The sequence below is a fragment of the Acomys russatus genome, chromosome 1 (genome assembly GCF_903995435.1).
Source record: "Acomys russatus chromosome 1, mAcoRus1.1, whole genome shotgun sequence".
Lineage (NCBI taxonomy): Eukaryota > Metazoa > Chordata > Mammalia > Rodentia > Muridae > Acomys > Acomys russatus.
The window spans coordinates 45,181,347-45,201,382 of record NC_067137.1 but is presented as its reverse complement, the minus strand read 5'-3'; the positions used below and the strand labels follow the sequence as shown (position 1 = coordinate 45,201,382).

At 40.6% G+C, this 20,036-nt stretch overlaps 1 protein-coding gene across 1 annotated transcript in view; it reads right to left on the bottom strand.

Annotated features, from left to right (window-relative positions):
• Positions 1–20,036, bottom strand: part of Cog5 (component of oligomeric golgi complex 5) — a 303,527-nt gene that overhangs the window by 86,729 nt on the left and 196,762 nt on the right. Inside the window, exon 11 of the mRNA XM_051144712.1 lies at positions 13,551–13,632. Coding sequence (XP_051000669.1) covers positions 13,551–13,632 — 82 coding nt within the window. The remainder of the gene's footprint in view (positions 1–13,550; positions 13,633–20,036) is intronic.

Sequence of the window (20,036 nt, the reverse complement as noted above, 5' to 3'; positions counted from 1 at the left end):
AAATGAGGTTGGAATGAGTCATAAAGAGCAGCAGCCTGGGGAAGGAGGAGGGATGCTCACTGAGGTTTTGCTGTTATTTGAGTTTTGAAGAGTCTCATTCTGTAGCTCAGGCTGGCCTGGAATTCACTGTGTAGTCTAGGCTGGCACCCAACTTGTAGCAAGCCTCCTGCCTCAGCCTCCAAAGCACTAGGTCTACAGGCTTGGCTTAATGTTTACTGATGTGATGGTCTGCCAAGGTTTTATGAGTCAAAACTTAACCAACTTGTATGCTTTAAGTATTTACAGTCTCTTATATGCTAATTTTATCTAAGAAAACTGTTTCCAATGGAAACTACCAAAGAAAGCATTTCTTTAGCTCTCCTCTGCTGACAAAGAAGCAGTTCATTATTGGCCCTTGCATTTCCATACCATTATTTTCTTCCAGGGTGTGTAAATAAAGAAAGGGCCAAGCCAATTGTGGATTGTGTAGTTGAAAAAGCAACCTTGAGAGGTTTGCCCTTCTGCTGAGAGAAGGCAGGTCTGGCCCAGCTCACTACTGTGACAGTAGGCTCACCAAGTCAAAGGTTCCTGACCTGTGATGTGGCCTCCAGCTGCACAAGCAGCTTTCTTGTAGCCCCATGTCCCTGTCTCCACGCAACCTTTGTTGGCACTAGCAGCCAACTAGCAGTGAGCTACTATTACCCACACTGCCTGTTGTGCTGCACTCTCCTGTCTTTGGACAGCTTGTTAACTGTAGCAGATCAGCCTTTCTAAGATACAGAAGGATTTCAAGCCTTTCTCAGCTCTTGAGCTCCCTCAGTCTGTTAATCTTCTAATGGTTATGTCCCTAACAATGTTTTATGCTCTCTCATCACTTACTGGACCTTCTAATCCTAAAGTGCATTTCCTATACTAGATTAAAAACCCCCATATAGGTAAAGAAATAGCTATTTTCCTCAAACCATAGCTGGTTATCTACTACAATACCAAACCACTAGAGTTAAGTGTTTTTGAAATATAGAATGTGGAGACCTGCTCCTCTGGGCGTAACTCCGGCCCACCAGCCTACATCATGTCAGCTTGTTGCTGATGTTAGAGAGTCTCTGCACAAGGTCAGACTGACCATAAACCATGTTTATGTTCAATGAAGGAACTGTGGCCTTGTTGTTCCTAGAAATTTCCCAACCAGAGCACAGCTGGCCCAGCTGCAAAGCACAGTGTCAAGGTCAGCTAGGACTGCTTGTCTAGTTAGCAAAATGACTTGAGTCAGAGCTGGCTATCCTGGTCCACCATCTACACCGCCCCCCATATGAGCTAACTGCGGTTTCTGCCTTTATAAACTGATTCTGGGAAACAGATTGATGTCACAGATAGGCCCCCGAGTCCTTTCAGTGGCCCTGATTACAATCAGCTTGGAAAAGGCATTCAATAAACCATCAATATCTCGCTGAGATTGGTGCTTGAGTGGTTTGTCTGGCAACTCTTGTACTACAACATAATTTACATTTTGTTTTTTAGTGAACAGAAAGTTTACTTTTTTCATTTTCATTTTTTTATCTTTATAGATACAAGCCTTTGTTATGGCTTTCATACAACTAAACTTTGCCTAGGATAGAGAAATGGCTCTACAGTTAAGAATTTGCTGCTGTCTTTAACCTGCCAAGCCTACAATCCACAGAGACTGGCCTAGCAAGTGTCTCCAATGGTTCAACACTGTCACTTTCATCTTGGGACTAATCAGCAGCTGTATAGTTGTCAACGGGAGGGAACTCATGCCTAGCAGTGTCAACTTCAACACCTATGCACAGCTTTCCAGTCTGCAGCCCTAGAGGAGAGCCTACTGCTGCCATTTCCCCTAAACTGAGATAATCCCTAACTGTACTCTGAATATTGATCCATGTACCCCAGGTAAATGACGCTTTCACCCTCGTCAAAGTCGCTTCTTTTTGAAACATATGGGAACTATTACAGAGATTTACTACTGGGCAAACTGCGAAGGATAAATAAATGGCCATGAGGTGCATAGTCCACATTAAGGCTTCTACAGCACAACCCATGCTAGGGCTCAGGCAATGCTGTGGAAGAGGGACACAAGGAGTATTAGAGGCAGAGGACCAGGATGCCTGCTGCTAGAAAGTTTCTTCTTGACATGACAAGGAAATCTCAGTAGTAAATTGTCTAAAGCACACCTTCACAATTACACCACCAGATGACGTGCCAGCACTGGTGAAGCAAACTTCTCAGGGCTCTATCTTAAGATGAAGGCCACAAGCAACCAATGGCTGCTGAGAGAAGGGATGGTATGTTATCCAATTGCTACTGGTCAGCCCTAAGCACGTACATGCAAGCAGCACTGAGTGAACTCAGTCGGTTATGAGTGTGAGTGTGTGTGTGTGTGTGTGTGTGTGTGTGTGTAACTAGTAATTAAAGAAGACCTCAAGAATTGAGAGGAAACGGGAAGCATACAGGAAGGACTGGAGAGGGTAGAGAGAGGAGTGAAAAGGTAAATACAGCACTTATGTATGAAGTTCTAAAATATTAAATATTCAAAAAAAAACCTTTTCAGCCAGGCAGTGGTGGCATATGCCTGTAATCTCAGCACTCAGGAGGCAGAGGAAGGCAGATCTCTGTGAGTTAGAGCCTAGCCTAGTCTACAAAGCAAGTCCAGGACAACCAAGGCTACACAGAGAAACTCTGTCTCAAAAAACGGGGGAGGGGGGGTGTAATTTTTCAAAAAAGAACACTTGCTGCTATTGCAGAGGACCTGCTTCTTGCTCCCAGGATCCACATGGCAGTTAAAATTTGCCTATAACTGCAGGGCAGTGGTGGGGCACACCTTTAATCCCAGCACTTGGGAGGTAGAGACAGGCAGATCTCTGTGAGTTAGAGGCCAGCTTGGTCTACAAAGTGAGTTTCAGGACAGTCAGGGTTACACAGAGAAACCCTGTGTCACGTCCTCTCCAAAATAAGAACTGCCTGTAGCTCTCTATCCAGGAGATCTGACTCCCTTCTGGCTTCCAGGAGCTCCTGCTCACACAGGCACACACACATAAACACAAAAACAGTATATAAATCAATGTTTTATGAAAAAGGAATATCACAACGTCTCACTGGCATTGAACCCACAGCACACACAATAACCTAACTTAAGACTAATAACACCACCACAGCCTGCTTCGTGAAGAGTTTCCAGCTCTTCTTTTAAGCACATTTCGTAAGGCTCAGCAGAACATGGGAGGTGAATGGGGAAGGGGAAAGGAACATGAAAGATTTTCCCCCTAGACGTTATGCCCAAACATTAAGTTGTTTCAACGTTGTTTGGTTTCTAGAGGTTTTTCTTTAATTTTGTCTTTTACCTAGATAGGTCTTGCAAGGTGGGAGTTCCTAGAACACCCAGAATCAATTTAGATCTCCCTCAGTGTTTTGGAACTAAGGAGACAAAAAACATCTAACTTCTCAATTGAAAGCCCACGAGGAGTATGTCTAAGCAACGGGGAAGAGTGGAAGCTATACTGAAACTGCACTGGCCCCAAGTCAACCCCATTAGCCCCAACAAACTGAGCTGGCAGCAAAGGGGAAAAGAAATTATACAAATCAATCCTAGGAACTGATGAGCCTGACAAATCCACAGCCCCATCAGCACATACACAGCTAGACTCCAGGGCTAAAGAAGAGGCAGCACAAATACACCAAAACATAAGAATAAATTGTGTGAATCTGTAGGCCCGACAATTCCACAGAGAACGAACATATACCTCCTAAAAGAGAACAGAAATGGTAAATGTGTACATGGAAAAGCTATTAAGAATACATCTATAAAATATATTAAAATTAAATCAAAATGTGATTGAACAAAAACACCACAAGCATGGCAAAACAAACAAAAACAAAAATCCTCAACAACACTAAAAATGCCAAAAGTTAACAGGAATGTGGGAAATGAACCTCACATACACCACCAATTGGGAGTTTAAATTGACACACTACATGAAACACCTGGGCAGTACCTACTAATGCCATGCATCTACCCCCCTCTATGACCAATTACAGTAATTTCCCGAAGCTACTATAACAAATTACTACAAACCTGGATGTTTATGTCAGCAACATGGCAAAAACCTAAGTCAAAACTGAAGTATCAACAGAGCGCGTTCCCTCTGAATGTTCTAGGGAATGGTGGGTTCTTGCCTCTTTATCCACCTGCCTTCCTTGGCTTATGCTGCATCCCAGATACATTCCTGGCACCTCTGATTCATTCTCTTCTCTGCTCCTCCTTCCTCTTCCTTCTTCTTCCCTTCCTCCTCCCCCCCCCCCCCCGATTCTCTTATTATAGCTGTTTCTCTGACTTCCACCCAAGAGTTCACAATAATCTCATCTCAAAATCTGACAGTCACATCTGAAAATCCTTTCTGATGTGTATGTTTCCAGACAGTTTCTGGACATGGCTCTCTAAGAGTTATTATTCTGCCTACCAATTCTGTACTTCTGAGTTCACTTCCAATGAGCTGTACAGAACTGTGATATTAATTAGTATTATCTGAACTAGCTGAATGAGAAACTATCTAATGTCTTATTGTAAATATCCTACCAGTACATGTAATATGGATGACTAAGAAACATGCTGAGGAAGAAAAGCTGAATGGCAGAAATAAGAGCACAAGGGAGATGATTTTATCTGAATAAAACAGAGTAGCAACATTTTAAAAAAGACATCACACCAGAAATGAGAAATCTTTAAATAGGCCCAGCAAAAACTAGAAGGGAGAAAGAGGGGGGATTCTACAACAGAGGCAATGTTCTTCCTTGATCTTGGTTACAAAGAAGTCTTGAGGTTTATAAAATTCTTCTAGGTATAAAATTATCATGCATTTTTAAATAAAAAAATTTAAGCAACACAGAAGCCAACAAAATTTATATTGAAAAAAGTAGCATGATTAAAATTATCCTTTCAAATCTAAGCACGGACTTGATTTACTTTCATCTAGGTCACATAAACTTTTCTCAAGCCCTCACAATAACTAGCCCTCATTTTGAAAAGCCTGCATATTTCTTCATGTTTATATAGGATGCTCAAGATGGTGCCTTGCTTGTCACTGTTGTTACTATGATTCTAGAGAGGGTGTCACTTGCTATCATTGTGGTTTTGAGATAGACCTGGAACTCCCTAAGAGACCTAAGATGACCTCTATCTCCTAATCTTCCTCCGGAATGCCAGGAGCACAGGTGTCTAACATTATGCCTGGTAAATGATGCTTTATTAGTCCATTAGGACTATGCAGAGGAGCCAAGTACAGTGGCACACACTATAACCCCAGCTATCTGGAAATTTATGCAGAGAAATTAATAGCTCAATACCAGCCAGCATGAATACTTAGTTTCAGGCCTGCCTGGCTCTACAGTGGAAAACTATCTCAAAAACTACCAACACACACAAAGACTAAGGCTTGAGGATGTGCCTGGATTTGACCTCCAGCACCACACATACAGACATACACCAACAAAACACAACAATGGTAAAACGCTTTAATTGCAAGAATTAAAAACTACAAAAAGTACTTTAAATAAAAATGAGGCTACTCTTTGGTGGTGGCGGTGGCTGTGTGTGTGTGTGTGTGTGTGTGTGTGTGTGTGTGTGTGTGTGTGTGTGTGTGTCCCACCTTAACTTTTAAAAACTATATTATATACCTGAAGTCATGTATGTATGTATATAGGACATCACAGTAGAAGTGGAAAGTGCCTAAGGGAATAAAGGGCAACTAATAAGACACAGATAGGAGAATAGGAAGAAGGTAAGAGGCTATGGAGAATGGGCTCAAAGTGCATTATATACTTACATGCAACCCAAGGCCATGTACAGTGAACATGTACAAAAAAAGTGAAAATGCAGCACTTAGCCTCACTGCCATTCTAATGTTTGTTTGTGCTGTTGTTGTTTAAGACAAGATGTAGTGTGGTTAAGGCTAATCATAAACCAAATATGATAATCTTATTGACATCTCCTGAATGTTGTAATAATTAAAAAGACAAAAAAAAAGTACTCATAATTAACCGTATGTATTCGAAATCTTGTAAGAAACAGGGTCTTACTGTGTGGCACTGGCTGGCCTGGAACTCACCTTGAAGACCAGGCTGGCCTCACAGAAACCCACTTGCTTCTGTTTCCTGAGTCACTCTGGAAAGAGCAGCCAGTACTCTAACCATTGCACCATCTCTCTGCTCTCCCTGCCCCTCACTCCCGCCCCTGCCCATTTTAAGCACTAAGTTTTCAAGGAAGGGTACAGCATCTCCTCCCATTCCTTCCCTCTGCCAGTTAGTGTTTACTGAATCCCTGCTGTAGGCCAGGTGATTCACTAGGCACTGAGGATGCAACCTCCACGAAGAGCACACCTCGTCTCATGGGGCTTACATTCAGGTGGTGGTGGTAGTTAGACACAGCAGGCAAATTATTAATATGGGCTATGGAGAGTAATGAAACATTTATTTATGATGAGAAACTCCAGGAAGTGATTCAGATTTTAAAAAATTGTGTTTATATTTCAAGTAGTTCAACATGATGGGGTTCGTTTTGTTTGTTTCTGCTAAATCTTAAAAACATGGATCACAACCCATCAGGTTGTTGAATCAGTATATTATCCCGAAACTACAAAAGAAAAGGATAGACAAAAGGTATAGCAACTATCTTTTGGAAATAATCATGACCACAGACAATTAAAAGGAATTGCTACCTAAATTAATTTTATCTTCACGGTTACAGGTTTAGCTTTTTACTTTTCGAATAAAGTGAATTTGAATTTATTGTTTGTCAAGCCCAAGAATTATACTTTCTAGTAGAATATTTTTGTTAAGCTCGAACATGCATAATCAGAAAGAACATGTTCCTAACTAGAAAAATTTCCCTTAGATACATTCTGCCAAAATATTCCTTAGACAATCTGCTACAGTGTCTGCAATCTTCCACTCTGCAGATGCTGCTGCACCCTTCACACGGCCTGCCTAGCAGCAGCACGTACTGAAGAGCCACTCAACACACTACAGGAGCTGTGCACACTGCAAAACTGGAAGATGCTTTACAAACAACTTTCTCTGGCGTTCTCCTCAAGGAAGTTATTAAAGTAATAATGATATCAGAAGATACTGACTACTCTAAATGTGAAATATTAATGAGAATATCTGCCTAAAATAATTATATTTCCTCTCAGTAGCTTCTTTGACTCACAAACAGATGGCCCCAAGAGGCAAGAACTGAAAATCATACACTGAATTTGGCAATTAAGAAGTAGGTCACTGGTAACCTTAATGAGAACAATTTCAATACAACAGCAGAAAATAGACCTACTAGCTGCACCTAGTTGAGAAATCAACAGAATGAAAATGAAGACAAAAAGTAGAAATCACCCTCATGAGAAATATAGGGAAGAAGATAAAAGGAGAATAAATAGTAACTAAAGAGGAATGCTCTTATTTTAGTTTTGGTTAGATGATTGGAAATCAAAGTTTATATTTAAGGTGACGAAACCAGAATTCCAAGGCAGAAAGTCAAGTAGCAATGACATTGAGAGGAGTCTTCTCAAACCCACACTGAGCAACAGTGTGAGCACAGCTACAAGAGCAGAAAGTGCAGGTAGCTGCTGAAGGTCAAAGTGGAGGAACTGGGGCCTAATTAGAAAGAAAGGTATTGAGAATCTGACTTAATGATCTACGTAGTCTTGCCTTCCAAGGGCTGATTATTCAACGTGAACAAAGCCAGGGAGAGCAAAACAGATAGCAAGTACTAGGGTCTGGAGGGGTGGAAGGAAGTAGAACAGGGAAACAAGAAGGAGTGATCTCTCTCTCTCTCTCTCTCTCTCTCTCTCTCTCTCTCTCTCTCTCTCTCACACACACACACACACACACACACACACACACACACACACACACACACACACGCACCGTTGCTTTTGATGCTAGATTAGGAGTCCTGTGAGATGGCTCAACAAGAAAAAGCACTGTTGCCAAGCCTGAGATCCGTGGTTTGTGTCCAAGACATGGTGGGAGAGAACCAGCTCCCACCAGGCAGGCTTTCACCTTCACATTCATACATCGGCACATGTGCACAAACACAAATAAATAAGTGTAATACAAATTTAATAATAATAATTATTATTATTATTATTAGCAGTGGTGGTAATAAAACTAGATTAGAGAAATCTGCTTCTGCTTGGGCTAGATGGTACAAAAAGGCCAGAAATACACAAATGTATGCAATCTATGAAACAATGGTTTCCAAGTCATTTCCTATCACAGAACAGACGACATGGTCTGAGAGACAGTAAACATAGGCTGCCTGTCTGTTTTTAGAAGGAGTTTCCAGGCCACAGCACAGTGAAGGGGTAAGAGACCTGTACATAGATCATGTATAGCAGAGAGGGAGAGCCATACAAACTAAAGAGACCTGCAAAGGGTTCACCCAGACTATGTGGCAAAACTCTTCCCAGCGTGTGATGGAAGGCCTACAGAGATAAACAGCCACGCCAAACAGTAGAGGGGAAATATCTGTTAGTCACGCAAGGCTGGGAATAAATAACTCCTGTTCCATAAAGCCTGACTGGGAGCCTCACAGTGAATATTAGGTATCTCAAAAGGTGCTAAGAAGTTCAGCCTTTGTGGCCGAAAGTAATCAGCTAGATTAATCATGGCTAAAATTTTGCTAATAAATCTTAAAACAAGTCTCAGAAGGTTCAGTCTGTGCCTGAGTATCTTCAGCAGACAGCAAGAGTGCTTAAGAACAGCAAAGGCAAGCAGCACCAAGCAAGGTCAATTTCAGTGTCTGAGACACAGGGGCCGGCCATCTAACCAAGCAAGTATGAGCAAGAACAGCAGAGCAGCACCAGACAGAGCACTTCGAATCAGTCCTGCTGCCTAGAGCTCCAGTTTCTTACTATGGGGAAGGTATGTTGATGCGTTTACTTTAAAGGATTATAGTTTCTAGGAGAAGAATGTTGAGCTGATCAATAATAAATAATACTCTAAAATGGGTAAGTTTAAAGCTTTTTTCAAAGAATAAAACTACTATATTTTAAATTTTTAAGATTTTTCCCTAGTACTGTGCTAAAGGTTCTGGGAAGGAGATATTACCCTGCTGAAAAAAAAATATTAAAAAATAAATTATGGCCAGAGTGATAGCTCCATGAGTAAAAGTGACCTCTGTGATGAGTGATCTGAGTTTAACCCCAGAACCCACATAGAAGAAGGAGAAGATCAATTTCCACTAGTTGTTCTTGTAGCTCCAGATGTGTGCCGTGGAATGCTTATATCAGAATGTCCATGCATACAAAATAAAATAAAAAGTTAAAAAAAATTAAAGAGCCTAATCAAAAGAAAAGAATCATGCCTATAACAACCCTGTATTTTTTCATTCATTCATTCATTCATTCATTTGGTCAGGCATTTTTCACTTTGCATCCCAATCATATGCCCCTCCCTCCTCTCCTCCCTCTACCCCCTCTCCTACTCCTCAAAGAGGGGGACCCGTCCTAACCCACCCAGCACATCAAGTTACATCAGGTCTGAGCACATCCTCTTCCCCTGCAGTCTCTCTGACAACGGTGTATTTTAAAGAACTTGTTAAAAAGTGATAGAGTGCATTTTAATATTTGAGAGTACTAGATTAAAGCAGCCCAAATGAAAATTCTGTCCATTTTCTTTTTCTGGCTTGATGATGGCTACCATCTTGCCAAGGAGCCTTAGAGCTGGCAAGCTCCTACACGTCTCTTTTTTATAAGGCTATAAATTCCATGTGATCAGGGGCCCACCCTATGACTTCATTTCACTTCAAGTTTCCATAGGATCCCTGCAGTGTCACTGTTTCCTTCACACTGGAGCAGTTATGAGGACTTTCAGCTCATTAGCTTCCATTGTGTGTTGGGGGTGGAGGGCAAAGAATTAGAACCAGGAACTTCTGAGGCCTTCTTCCACAAGGAGATTCCATTCACACCTAATAGTAAGATTGACTGGCATGAGATTTCTTGATGGTGCAGCTGCCATCAAGAGGACTGCTGGGTTGTGTAGCTGTGCATCATTATGCTTGCATAAATAGCCCTAAGAAATTCACTGGTTCACCAGGCTGGACTTGGATGAAAATTTTCACTGCTCTGTCAGTGTCTTATCTACAGTGAAAAGATATTTTTTTTTCACATTTCCCTAGAAAAAGTCACACAATAAGCTCTGTTTCAATAGTCACACTGAAGATTTGGATTGCAATACAGTAAGTGTGTGTGTGTGTGTGTGTGTGTATGTGTGTGTGTGGTGACACACACACAAGCATTTAATCCATAACACAGACGGTTTGAATCTGTTCAATAATGCTTTGTTCCTTTTCTCTCTATATATTGTTACAAAGAAAAAAATCCAAACATTTGATTTTACCAATGAAGAGTCAGAAGCCAGATGCTGGGGTGAATGCTCAGAGAGGCAGAGAAACCCCCCAGGGGACCTTCCTACTCAGCTGACATCCCACAACGAAAAAGCTCTTCTTACTCAGCCCATGTCACAGAAGGAAAGAGCCTTCTCCTTCTCCACGCTGTCTTAAATACCTTTCAACTCAGTGTCCATCCTTTCTGCTTAATCCCTGTCAGCTGGTTGCTTGTCCCACCTCTTGACCTAGTGTTAACTTTATTTAATCCTGTATACATTAAGTTAAGTTCTTGGATTATAGGTGTGTGCTAGGGCCGAACCATACTACAAGTACTTGTTTAGAGAAAACAGAAAGCTCTAAGATCAAACACCGAGGCATACCACAATTAGAAACAGGTTTTTACAGTTCACAATCTCTGGTTCACAATATAGATATCCTACCACGTCTCTCAGCTTTAAGAAACGTAAAACTTAAAACTCCTACAAATGCAGGAAGTCAAAGAGTTCTTTGCTTTACTTCCTTGGGCCTTTATTGCAATAATATATTGATGTTTATATCTTTAGATCCTTAAGCCCCTCCCTCCTTTAGGGTTAAATATATTACTACTCTCACTTATAGAAATAATTTCATATACTGTATTTTCATTTACTTGTCTATTTACCTACTTGTCCCTTAAATACTTAGACATACTTAAATGCTTGTAGACGGGTTTTAAACTCCTGGTTCACACATTCAATGGATTGTTTGTTATTTCTGTCATTCCCAGCAATGGGTCCTACTTTCCTCTTTCTTTCAGGGGTGCACACTCTAATTACATGCTGCCTGTGTGATTTTACATTGATGAATGACATTTTTTGTTGCACTTGCTAGTTTTAGACTCAACTGAGCAAAACAGTTGAGTTATTCTTGGTTGTCAACTTGACTACATCTGGAATGAACTACAATCCAGAAATAGAGGGCAAACCTATGAGTGTTTTTGTGTTTTTTGTTTGTTTGTTTGTTTGTTTGTTTGTTTGTTTTGGCTTGGCTTGAATAGGGTGAATTCACTTCTAGGCTGGACCTTTAAGGCAGGAAGATACATGACTTTAATCTTGATCTTGAAGTAGGAAGACCCACCTTTTAATCTGGGCCACACCTTCTGCTGGAAGTCTACATACGGACCTAAAAGGAAGCTCTTGCTCTTTGCCTGCTTGCCCTCTCCTTGCTAGCACATCCATTCCTTCACTGGCATTAGAGCCTTCTTCTTCAGGACTTCAGCACATACTGAAGACCAGCTGAGACACCCAGCCTTGTGGACCAAGCAACTACGAAACTCTTTGGACTCTCTGTTCATAGCCATCCATTGTTGGATAAACTAGACTGCATGCTGTAAGTCATTCTGAAAAATCCCTTTATATACAGAGAGAGATTAATTCTATTAGTTCTGTTACTCTGGAGAGCCCTGACTAACACAAGCAGCAAACCCTTGATTTTTGTGTTTTGTACAGCTGTCTGGAACAGCAAGGCAGAGAAGAATGACTCCAGAGCTCAGACAGCTAGTTTTCTTTCCTTGTGGATCATGTATAATGTCCAGGATCTAGAAATAACTCTCACAAACTTCCTTCAGTGTCAAAAGTTGGAAACAATTGTGTTGCCACCGTCGCTCTGCTAGGCAAGAGTCTATGTCAACCTCTCTTTGTTTTCAAGATGTATGTTGACTTTGGATCAAAAAATAACTAACCCTTAGTATAATATACTTAGTGGTAAGGTTATGGTTTTCCAACAGTTTCACAAAGTATCAGTCGCTGGAAGAAAGAAGCACATGGGTGTTGTAGGATGCGTTCTGCTGGGAATGGGCTCCAGGTTAGACAGGGAGAACTAAGCAGGAACAGCAGCAAAGTGGAAAGACAGCACAGCACTGCCCACTTGTTGTTGTTGTTTGTTGTTTTTTGAGACAGGGTATCTCTGTGAAACAGAGCTCTCACTGTCCTGTTCTGCTCTGTAGACCAGGGTGGCCTTGATATCACAGAGACCCTACTCTCTCTGACTCCTGAGTACTGGGATAAAAGGTTTGTGCCACCACACAGGGCAGCATTATCCACATTTAAAGTAGGCTTTTCCAGGAAGATTTGTGATAAAAAAAAAAAAAAAAATCCATGAGGGTTATCTATTTTAATAAAGTTACACTGGACTTAGTACACTATTTAAAATGTGTGACAATGGCTAGACTGTCTTATGTCAACTTGCCACAAACTAGAGTCATATGGAAAGGATTCTTAATTAAGAAAATGCTTCCATGAGATTGGTCTGTAGCAAAGTCTATAGGGCATTTTCTTGACTGATGATTGATGTGGAAAGGCCTAGTCTCTGTGGGTGGTGCCACCCTGGGCAGATGGTTCTGCCACACTGAGAGTAGCTCAGGCATATATGAAACCTCAAAGCCCGCCTACACAATGATACACTTCCTCCAACAAGGCAACATGTCCTAATAGTGCCACCTCCATGGGCCAAGCATTCAAACCCATGAGTCTGTGGGGGCCACACTTATTCAAACTACCCCATTCAGCATAGAGAAAACTGCACTTCTCGTGGAATCATATAAGTTCTCTCTATCTTTATATGGATCCTGAAATAAGACTTAGGTTATCAGACTCTAGCAGCATGTGCCTTTACTTGTTAGGTCATCTGACAGGCCCAAATGGAACATATTCTAATGACCAAATTGTAATTCACAGTTTAGATCTTTATTTATCACATCTTTGCTTTTACAGCTTCATTTAAAAAACAATTCACTCTAATAAAGCATTAACTAAATCTTTAACATCGATTGTATCACATTATCTACATAAGAAATACTCAGCTCAACTAAGAACATTATTCTAAGTGGAGTGCGGTGGCGCACATCTTTAATCCCAATACTTGCATGCTGAGGTAGGCAGGTCTCTGATTTTCAGGCCAGCCTGGTCTACAAAGCAAAGTCAAGATTGTTATACAAAGAAACCTTGTCTCAAAAAAAAAAAAAAAAATTATTCTAAATACTAATTGTAAAATTAATCAAATAGCTGAGAGATTCCTCGTTAAACATATAAAAGAGGCAACAGTTTTAAAATAATAAAACAATTTGTAAACCAATACTATGAACATCAAATTTTAAAGCAACTTAACATTTGAAATGTATCCAAATGGATGGGGAACTTACAGTTTGTTGCTGCATGAAAGTGAGAAGAAAGTGCCATAGTAACTGCACTCCAGAACATGTACAAAATGTCAGGCTGTCCATCCTGTGAGCCAAACATACAGAAGGAGAGAGCATTTGTTTATTCCAAGGTATGTAACAAGAGCTGGAGAGATACTGACTGTTCTTTTTGAGGACCAAAGACCTTCCCAGCCCTCATATCAGGTGGCTCAACCACTATGTGTCGCTCCAGTGTGCCCATATGTGACATTCACTCACACGTAAGTCATGCACAATCACAATAAAGTAACCAACAGAAAGAGAGAAGGTCCAAGTTTTGTTTTACATTCAAGTGAATACTTACTATCCTATCCTGCTCTTCCACTCATTAGCTCATGGCCTTGGGCAAGGCGTGTGCACAATCTCAGCCCTATCTCCTCATCTAGGAGCCAGGCTAGCAGCAGAACCATCACTGCAGCACTGGATGAGCCTTGAGACAGTACACGTCCACTATTATCATCCTTATCCTTTGACATACACAAGCAGCTTGTGAGACTGTTACAACAAGCAAAGAATACTCAGATCAAGGATGGCTAGCATTATAAAAGAGAATGTTCAAGATCTTGATATAAATTTTTAAAAAGCAAAAATTATAGGATTACTAATAACTCAAAGTATCAGGGTACTTGTATTCAGCTAAGAAACATTGAAAAGAAAAGGCAAATATTGATTTACACAGAATTTGTCAAAAAAGAAAAAGAAGAAAAGGTAAGGGATGGAGAGATGGCTCAGCAGTTAGGAGCACGGCTGCTCTTCCAGAGGACCCACCACCCACATGGCTGAGATCTAATGCCTCCTCTGCCCTCCACAGACACTGGTGCACACTATATATGCAGGCAAAATATCCAAACACATAAATTTAAAATACGTCAAATAAAACTTTAATTAAAAAAAAGAAAAAAATACTTTAGTTTTAGAATAAAGTTACATCGTAAGAAATGTTAACAACTATATTAAGATATTTTTGTATGTCTTTCATATAACAAATTGCTGATATTCTACTAGCTTTGAGGTACAAATATACAAATTTCATATGGATCAAAGTAACTCAATAAAATATATTTCAATAATGAAATACTATCTGTGCCATAAAAAATTAAAACTACGGGCATAAAGACAGATACAAGATCAGCAGAACAAAATACACAGCCCAGATCCAAAGCTTTGCATACATATGGTCACATAATCCACAACAAGCCAACAAGGCTATACAAGGAAAGTGTAGTCTTGACAGGGTCTCTCTGTGTAGCCTGGACTGGCTTTTGTACACCAGGCTGGCCTCAAACTCACAAAGATCCCCCTGCCTCTGCCTACCAAGTGCTGGGATCACAGGCGTGTGTCACTGCGCCTGGCTCAGAAAACTATAGAAAACTAGATATACACATGCTAAAAAGTGAAACAGATTCTGTACCTTATACCATAATAAAAATTAACTCAAACTGAAGACTTTAATAAGAATTAAAACAGCAAAATTCCTAAAGGAATGCATGAAGCAGCTCCATGGCAACATATGTCACAATAATTACTGAACATGATTCTGGTATCAAACTGGAAAATGTCGGTGCAGAAATAAAAAAACCAATCTGTAAAATGAGATCAACTGGATGTGAAGAGTGTTTGCCATTCACAGGCACAATGGGGGCTAATGCCTAGAACGCACTACTCTATAACAACACCTCACGAAGAACCCAGTTAAAAATAAAAGGAAGTGAACAGACATGTCTCCAACATCACAAGCCAGCAGGAAAACACAAATCAAAGTCACAGAGACACCTTCTACGCTTTAGTATAAGGGTATACTATCCAAAAAAGCCTGTCACCTCACCATCTTCTCTGAGCCAGATGATCAGGAGTTCAGAGCCATCCTCATACTCCTTGGAGGTTTTAGGCCTTATGTGAGTTATATGTGACAACAAACAGAAAGCAACAAAACCAGCAAGCCAAACATGACAAGTTTTAGCAAGGATGTTCACAAAACAGAACTCATGTGCAATGTTGAGAGAAGTAAAATACTGTGGGCCTTATACGTAACAGTAGACATCCTCAAAAAGGTAAAAGGGGTATGGAGATGGCTCAGGGAGTAAAGTTCTTGTCACATAAGCATGAAGACCTGACGTTAAATTCTAAATGCCACATAAAAAAGCTGCATGTGGCAGTGCACATTGGAAATCCCAGGCCTTCTCATAGCAAGAAGGGAGGCAAGCGGGGGCTGGAGTTTCAGATACTTGTGGCACGCTCTTGCCCCGCCCCCACAGAGATGCTAAAATAGATTCACCACATGATTTCCTAATCCTTCTTATGAATACATATCTCAAAGAGATTTGAAATACCCATTGAATTCACTGCACCATTACTCACAAAAGCCAAGAAGTGTAAGCAACCTACAAAATTCCAAATTATTAGTGATAAGTGGTCAATATAGAAGGAAATGGACAATGAAAGACAAACATACCAAGGTTGTTGATAAAGCCTTAAGGAATTACATTTACCTAAAATTATATATAATACATATAAGTGTACAGAGAGAGAGAGAGAGAGAGAGAGAGAGAGAAGAGAAGAGAAGAGAAGAGAAGAGAAGAGAAGAGAGAAGAGAGAAGAAAGAGAAGAGAGACAGAAAAGAGAGGAGGGGGGGGGTACAGGGGGTGCACCTTTTTACCTTAAAGGAAGTTAAGCCATTTGGGTTCACAATGGTTCCACAAGAACCATGGACTGACAAAAACTACAGTACCAGGGACCTCATTTTGAAAAACTAGTCAAGGTAGTTCAATATAGATGACCAATGCAGCCCTCAGTCACCTCTCAGAGGCTGAGGGTGAGCCTCTATCACTGAAGTCATGCACACTTAGGACACAGGACTCAGATGACTCAAGCTGGGTCTGACATGAGAGCCGCCTTCCAGAACTCTAGCCTCCATGGCTCCAGAGAATGCTGTGCAAGCTGCCAATGGAGGGAAGCAACCCATCCTACCCAGCCACCACACGTATGAACCACAGCAATTAGCAGCATCATAAGATATGCCTAACAGCTCAGTAAGAGGGCATTCATGCCTCTGGCCACCAGCAGTGATGCTACTAGACTTAAGGTCCACTCAAAAGTAGGAAAATCTGCCTAGTACTGGAAACCTAGCCAGCTTCCTGGAGCTAAGGGGATCATGGATCTTAGAACAGACTCCTAACCACCACTTTGCTAGACCAGCATAACTCCTTAATACACTCTAAATCTTAAGCTTTAGGTACCACCCCTCAACAAAAAAGTCTCTCTTTGCAGCAAATGGAGATCATCACTGAAAACCACAACTAAACAACAATACAGAGGTCAACAGATTGTGGGGAGCCCCAGCTCCAGTGAATACGTCTGTATCACAGCTCTGGGAGGATCTTGGAAGACAGGAGAGAAAGACTTTAGGAGTCAGAACACCAGGAAGTCTGCTGTAAGACAGAGTCTCCTAAAAATGGCTGCACAAACAAGACTAGAATAACAGTGATATCAACAGACATGTTAGTGTGAAAGAAAAAACTTTATAGGGTCCCATCCCTAGACTAAGAGGTGAGTAGTGACTGGCAGAAGAATTATCACTCCCCAAAATGAACCCCCATATTGGTTTTCCAATGCAGAGTGGTCAGCCCCGACATATCTCTCTCTCTCTCTCTCTCCGCTCCTCTCTCCCTCGCCTCTCATCAGTCTCTCTCCTCTCTCCTCTCCTCCTCTAGCCTCTCGCTCTGTCTCCTCTCTCTCTCTCTCTCACAACAAAAACACCACACACACACACACACACACACACACACACACACACACACCAGACTCCGGATTATATGTGCATTCACATTCATGCACACATATATGCATGTGGCAATAAAACTCAAAGAAAAACAGGCTATTAACTGAAGCATGAAGGGCATAGTTAGGGTTGGAGGAAGGAAAGGGAGGGGAAAGTGATGTCACTCTATTTCAATTAAAGCATATTAAAAAAGAAAACTTGGTACATGCATACAATGGAACATTATTCAGAGGTAAAACTAAAATAAATTGTGTCAAATACTAAAAAACTAGAACTGTGCAGACATATGCTAAGTAAAAGAAGCCAAAGATAAATTTTGATTTTACAAAATAAAAGTAGTAGACGATTTCTGAAAACACAGTGGACATAGGCAACATTACTGTCCTTTAGAATTAGAAACAGGATGTTAAGGTTTTAGCTATTATTTTATCATTATCAAAAAGCATTTGGGAGTACTGAAAGGACTCAGTGGATAAAATACATACGGTGCAGGCATGAGGACCTGGGTGTGGATTCTGGACAGAGTAACATGAACGTGTAACCCCAGGACAGGAGCAGAGGAATTCGGATCCTGGAGCTGATGGTGGCCAGGCAGCCTAGCCAAAGCACCCAACTGTGGATTCAGTGAGAGACTGTCTACAAACACAGGTGGGGAGTAATAAAGTAATAGTTTGACTTCTGGCCTCCACATCTACATGCACACATGTCCAAACACAATCATCTTACACTTAAACACACAAACAGTATTTACAGGGAATGGTGGTACATGTGTGCAATTCCAACACCCAGAAGGCTGAGGCAAGAGGATCATGAGTGTGAAGCCAATCTGGTAACATGTTTCCAAATCAAACAAACAGAAAATATTTCATGGTGAGTTTCTACAAATTTTAAAATAATAATCCTGGGGGCTGGAGAGATGACTTCCTGGTTGAAAGTACTGATTGCTCTTCCAAAGGACCTGGGTTCAAGTACCAGCACCCACATGGCAGTTCACACCTGTCTGTAACTCCTGTTCCAGGGGATTCGACACTTTCAAACCGACGTACATATCGTTAAAACACCAATGTACATAAAAATATTTTCTAAATAAACCTGTATATTAAGGTTTCTTTTTTTATTTTTCTTTCGTGTGTGTGTGTGTGTGTGTGTGTGTGTGTTTGTTGTTGGATTTTCGAGACAGGGTTTCTCTGTGCAGACTTGGCTGTCCTAGACGCACTTCGTAGACCAGGCTGGCTTCCAACTCACAGCAATCTCCCTGCCTCTGCCTCTCGAGTGCTGGGAAGCTTGTTTCTTTTTATGCACCAAGACAAATGTAGAGTTAAGTATACTGTCTTATTGGGAATGTTGAAGTATTAATAGATTCCTTAATATTAAATGATGCTCAAATCGATGAGAGGCTCCAGTTACCTATTTTAGAATATAATGTACTTTTTTTTTTTTTTTTTTTTTTTTTTTGAGGCAGGGTTTCTCTGTGTAGCCTTGGCTGTCCAGGACTCGCTGCACATAATTATTTTACTATATTATTGAGCCTCAAAGGACAGTATGGTCTTTGTCTACACCATGACTTCAACCCAAAGACAGTGATTTCAAGTTTCTGACCAACTCAAAAAGGCAAGAATAATTGTCTTCTTTTTTGGTTCTACTGAGACAGGGCTCAAAGCTATATGGCCTTGAACTTACCTCAATTTATCTGCGTCACACTGCAGAGTGCTGCCATTAAGGGCATGTTTCTCCAACTCTGGTTTGAATATACTATCAAAATCAACTTGCTTTGATACCTGAAATTTTAATATTTACATTCTTTTCTTTTTGTTGTTGTTGTTGTTGGTTTGGTTTGTTGTTGTTGTTGTTGTTTGTTTGTTTGTTTTTTTGAGACTGGAATTCACGCTGTAGACAGGCTGCCTCGAACTCAGAGATCCATCTGCCTCTCCCTGCTCAGTGCTGGGATTAAAAGCGTATGCTACCACGCTCTGCTTATTTTTTAAAAAGTGACTCAATTTTGCCTTGTTGAGGTATGCATGTATGCAGAAAGATGCAGATGTCTATTTTGAAAGTACAGTTACATGATTCCTAATGTAAGATCCTTTTCTTTCTTCTTTTTTCCTTTTTCTTTTTATTAATTTATTCTTGTTACATCTCAATGGTTATCCCATCCCTTGTATCCTCCCAGTAAGATCCTTTTCTTAGGGGAAAAAAAGAAGTGGTTCAAAACATATCTGGGGGCCACATTTCATAGACTGAGAAATTTTCTCTCTACCAATAATTGGAAGAAAATTTACATGTTAAAATGAAAAAATATTTTCAACATTTGGTAACCTTTTATAACTGAACTAATAAAATATTTATACTTTCTGGGAAAAGTGTATTTAAGTTCCCATCTCAGATTGAATAAGAGAATGTTTTTGAAATTGTTTCTATTCCACAGATCAGTTCATTTCCCTCCTTCCACAGTGTTTGCTTAAGTCACACTATGGAAATTCTATCTTTTCAGCCTTTTCCTAAGAATCTACTACAGAGATGTGTCTGGGCCACAGGCAGCCATAGGTAAAAGGCTTTCATCCTAGCCATTTCTGCTTCCCGTCTGCACCTTTGTTTTCTGCATTTGGTATACGTGATCTTTTCGTTTGCTTTCATCTCCTTCATGTGTTGAGGGCTACAGATTTCAAGTCCAT